Source organism: Limanda limanda, chromosome 21 (assembly GCF_963576545.1).
Source record: "Limanda limanda chromosome 21, fLimLim1.1, whole genome shotgun sequence".
Lineage (NCBI taxonomy): Eukaryota > Metazoa > Chordata > Actinopteri > Pleuronectiformes > Pleuronectidae > Limanda > Limanda limanda.
The window spans coordinates 545,001-550,000 of NC_083656.1; the positions used below are offsets into that span (position 1 = coordinate 545,001).

At 54.4% G+C, this 5,000-nt stretch overlaps 2 protein-coding genes across 2 annotated transcripts in view; one reads left to right on the forward strand and one right to left on the reverse strand.

Moving 5' to 3' along the window:
* Nucleotides 1–4,173, forward strand: part of LOC133027850 (HEAT repeat-containing protein 1-like) — a 19,636-nt gene extending 15,463 nt beyond the window's left edge. Inside the window, exons 38-45 of the mRNA XM_061094992.1 lie at nt 647–817; nt 900–1,034; nt 1,171–1,275; nt 1,358–1,520; nt 1,682–1,830; nt 2,072–2,230; nt 3,522–3,630; nt 3,855–4,173. Of these exons, the coding sequence (XP_060950975.1) occupies nt 647–817; nt 900–1,034; nt 1,171–1,275; nt 1,358–1,520; nt 1,682–1,830; nt 2,072–2,230; nt 3,522–3,630; nt 3,855–3,943 (1,080 nt within the window). The 3' untranslated portion in view covers nt 3,944–4,173. The remainder of the gene's footprint in view (nt 1–646; nt 818–899; nt 1,035–1,170; nt 1,276–1,357; nt 1,521–1,681; nt 1,831–2,071; nt 2,231–3,521; nt 3,631–3,854) is intronic.
* A 306-nt stretch (nt 4,174–4,479) lies between these two features.
* The window catches only part of LOC133028393 (hydroxycarboxylic acid receptor 2-like), a 1,669-nt gene continuing 1,148 nt past the window's right edge, over nt 4,480–5,000 (reverse strand). Inside the window, exon 2 of the mRNA XM_061095588.1 lies at nt 4,480–5,000. This exon is cut by the window's right edge and continues 160 nt beyond it. Within this exon, the coding sequence (XP_060951571.1) occupies nt 4,480–5,000 (521 nt within the window).

Below are 5,000 nucleotides of genomic sequence, written 5' to 3' on the forward strand. Positions count from 1 at the left end.
CCGGCTCTGTTCTGGCTCGGGTCTGGCTCGGGTCCGGCTCGGGTCTGGTCCGGCTCGGGTCTGACTCGGGTCCGGCTCGGGTCTGACTCGGGTCCGGCTCTGGTCCGACTCTGGTCCGACTCGGGTCCGACTCGGGTCCGGCTCTGGTCTGGCTCTGGTCCGGCTCTGGTCCGGCTCTGGTCCGGCTCTGGTCCGACTCTGGTCCGACTCGGGTCCGGCTCTGTTCTGGCTCGGGTCCGGCTCTGGTCCGGCTCTGGTCCGGCGCTGGTCCGGCTCTGGTCCGGCTCTGGTCTGGCTCGGGTCTGACTCTGGTCTGGCTCTGGTCCGGCGCTGGTCCGGCTCTGGTCCGACTCTGGTCCGACTCGGGTCCGGCTCTGTTCTGGCTCTGTTCTGGCTTTGGTCTGGCTCTGACTCTGGTCCGGCTCTGGTCCGACTCGGGTCTGGCTCTGGTCCGGCTCTGGTCCGACTCTGGTCCGACTCGGGTCCGGCTCTGTTCTGGCTCGGGTCTGGCTCTGGTCTGGCTCTGGTCCGGCTCTGGTCTGGCTCTGGTCCAGCTCTGGTCTGGCTCTGGTCTGGCTCTGGTCCGGCTCTGGTCCGGCTCCGGACTCTGGTTCCTCATCATCACATGACCTCTCTGTCTCTGCAGGTGTGTCGTCTGACTCGTCTGCTGGACTCCTCCTCTTCGTCCTCCTCTTCGTCCGTCCAGCTCTCGGTGCGTCTCTCGTCCCTCAGGACCACCCTGGCCACCCAGCTGCCCCCCAGGGTCCTGCTGCCCAACCTGTCCAGCTGCTACAGTTACATGGTCGTCGATAAGAAGGTGAGAGGAGAACGTTCTCCCATCTCAAGCAGAGGATTTACATCCGGGTTCTGACCTCTGACCTCTGTGTGTTCTCCTCCAGGCTCAGCTGGGGGCGCTACTGAGCATCCTGAAGGAACACATCACTCACATGGAGAAAGATCAGCTGAGCTCCCACCAATCAGAACTCACCGCCTTCTTCCTCACGGCTCTCGACTTCCGCAACAAACACTGTCAGGTCAGTTTCTGGTTCCGTCCGACACTTTGACAGGAAGTGACATCTGACGTGCTGAAGCTCTTCCTGTTCGTCTGTCATGTCACGACTCAAGTGAAACCCGGGTCAGGACCTTCATCACAAACTCTCTCCTCTTCAGGGCGATCTGGAGAAGACGTCGGAGACTGAGGGCTGCGTGATCGACTGTCTGATCGCCATGGTGATGAAGCTGTCCGAGGTCACGTTCCGGCCGCTCTTCTTCAAGGTGACGTTGATTGAAACATTTCACAGACGCACGAACCTGCAGGAAGCGGCTCAGGCTGATGATGCTGTGGTTTCTCCTGCAGCTCTTTGATTGGAGTAAGTCGGACGGCGAGGAGCGTCTGCTGACGTTCTACCGACTCTGCGACGCCATCGCCGAGCGGCTCAAAGGACTCTTCGTCCTGTTCGCAGGAAACTTAGTGAAACCGTTCTCAGATCTTCTCCGAAGGACCAACCGCTCGCAGAAAGGTCTTCAATCAGAATTATCTCCAAATTATTTTCTTTCAATTGTTGGAATCGTTTTGTTTGATTTTAATTGTAAAATATCTACATTTATTTGAGTGTTTTTCTATTTTTTCTGATTGTTCTCAATGTTCAGCTTTGTCCTTCATCTTCCTTTCCCTCCTCAGACGAGCCGCTCTTTGACTCGGACGGCGTGAAGAACCATCTGCTGCTCCAGCACGTCCTCAGCTGCCTGCAGAAGATCTTCCTGTACGACACACAGCGTTTCCTCAGCAAAGAGCGAGCCGACGCCCTCATGAAGCCACTGGTGGACCAGGTGAGGCCGCTGGTTTACAGCTGACCTGAAAGCTGCGTGCTGATTCGCTGAAACTACCAGGTGTCCCTGACTCTCTGTGTGTGTGTGTGTGTGTGTGTGTGTGTGTGTGTGTGTGTGTGTGTGTGTGTGTGTGTGTGTGTGTGTGTGTGTGTGTGTGTGTGTGTGTGTGTGTGTGTGTGTGTGTGTGTGTGTGTGTGTGTGTGTGTGTGTGTGTGTGTGTGTGTGTGTGTGTGTGTTGCAGTTGGAGAACACAGTGGGGGGTCAGCAGCAGTACCAGCAGATGATGACTCAGCACCTGGTTCCGTGTGTCGGTCACTTCTCTGTTGCTCTGGCTGACGACTCTCAGTGGAAAACACTCAACTATCAGATTCTGCTGAAGACGAGACACAGCGACGCCAAGGTGAGATCACACCCGCTCCCAGCCGTTCACACCCGATCACCCCCGCTAACACTCACACACACTCGCTCACACCCGTTAACACCTGATCACACCAGATCACACCCGCTCACACTCGATCACACTCGCTCACACCTGCTCACACTCGCTCACACCTGTTCGCACCTTTTCACACCCGATCATACTCAATCACACCCGATCACACCCGATCACACTCGATCACACCCGATCACACCCGATCACACTCGATCACACTCGATCACACTCGCTCACACCTGCTCACACTAGTTCACACTACATCACACTCGCTCACACCTGCTCACACACGCTCACACTCGATCACACTCGATCACACCCGCTCACACTCGATCACACCTGCTCACACCAGCTCACACCTGCTCACACACGCTCACACTCGATCACACTCGATCACACCTGCTCACACCAGCTCACACTCGCTCACTCCTGCTCACACACGCTCACACCCGCTCACACTCGATCACACCTGCTCACACCAGCTCACACCTGCTCACACACGCTCACACCCGCTCACACTCGATCACACCTGCTCACACCAGCTCACACTCGCTCACTCCTGCTCACACCTGTTCACATCTGTTCACACTCGCTCACACCTGTTCGCATCTTTTCACGATCACACTCACTCACACTCGATCACACTCACTCACACCCGCTCACACCCGATCGCACTCACTCACACTCGATCACACTCGCTCACACCCGATCACACTCGATCACACTCGATCACACTCGCTCACATCCGCTCACACTCGATCACACTCACTCACACTCGATCACACTCGCTCACACCCGATCGCACCCGCTCACACTCGATCACACTCACTCACACTCGCTCACACTAGATCACACCCGATCACACTAGATCGCACCCGCTCACACTCGCTCACACTCGCTCACACTCACTCACACTCGATCACACTCGATCACACTCGCTCACACCCGATCACACCCGCTCACACCTGCTCACACTCGATCACCCTTGATCACACTCACTCACACCCGATCACACCCGCTCAGAGTCGTTCACACCCGATCACACCCGATCACACTCGATCACACTCACTCACACCCGATCACACCCGATCACACCCGCTCACACCCGATCACACTCGATCACACTCGATCACACTCACTCACACCCGATCACACCCGCTCACAGTCGTTCACACCCGATCACACTCGATCACACTCGATCACACTCGCTCACACTCGATCACACCCGGCAGACAATAACACTACTTCACTCCTCCAGGTCCGGTTCTCGTCTCTGCTGGTTCTCTTGGAGTTGACATCGAAGCTGAAAGAAAACTACATGGTTCTGCTGCCAGAGACCATCCCCTTCCTGGCTGAGCTGATGGAGGGTGAGAACTCACTCACTCACTCACACACACACACACACACACACTCACTCACTCACTCACTCACTCACTCACTCACTCACTCACTCACTCACTCACTCACTCACTCACTCACTCACTCACTCACTCACTCACACACACACACACACACACACACACACACACACTCACACTCATTCAAACACACACACACTATAATTGACATCATGTGTGCGTTTGTTTTTCAGACGAGTGTGAGGAGGTGGAGCAGCAGGTTCAGAAGGTCGTTCAGGAGATGGAGAACATCCTGGGGGAGCCGCTTCAGAGCTACTTCTAACACACACCTACACACACGTACACACACACACACACACACACGTACACACACTCACACGTATACACACAAGTGTCATGGAGTCGTTTGTCAGATTTAAACTTGTCTTCCTGATATTTTGACATAAATTTATAACAATTATCAGACTCCTCTTTGTCTTTCACTTCTTTTGTTGTTTTGTCAAGAAAATCGAGATGTTGTGATCGACCAAAATAAATCTGATAATTTCTTCATGTTTTGGATTTTATTGAAGTTGTCGGTGCATTTCGTTTGGTCGCCTGTTGGTGGCGTCAGATCTCCGTGTTGCATGTGTCAGTGTTTTCTGTGCATGTGAAACTTCTGCTCTCGCATTTCTCCGCTCAAAATTAATTCAAAAGGATTAATACACACAGAATTAAAACCCACATTTTTAATTTGTTAAAGGAATATTAATATTTAACAGATCAAACACATTCTCATAAACAACAAATGTGAATAAAACTTCCATCAAAAACCAGCAATCAGAAGCAGTAATGAAGTCGGTGCTGTGGGAGTTCTGATCACATGGCTTCACTCCCTCGGCTCCTGATGGACTTCAGCTCCTGTTGACTCGTGGACTGACCTGCTGAAGAGGACGCCGCGTCCTCGTCCGGACCCCAGCACGGGCAGCGGGGGGGCAGCAAGCTGCAGAGGGCCTTCCTGAACATGGAGCTGGAGAAGATGTAGATGATGGGGTCCAGGGCCGAGTTCAGGAAGTTCAGTCCCAACGACACGATGGTGAGCTGTGTGAAGGTGTAGAAGGCGGCGCAGTCCCACGGGCGGTAGGAGCGGACCACCCAGACCCCGATGGTCGTAACCGTGGTGGGCAAGAAGCAAACCATGAAGACTAAAACAATGGCGGCGCACACGCGCATCGCCTTGCGCACCTTGTCGGGTTTGCCCATCTGTCGCTGCTTCAGGAAGCTGGAGATCCGGACGGAGCAGAAGATCAGCATGGCGAGCGGGATGAGGAACTCCAGCACCGTCAGGATCCGGTGCGTGCTGACCAGGATGATGATGGCGGGCGATGCCTCTTTGTACG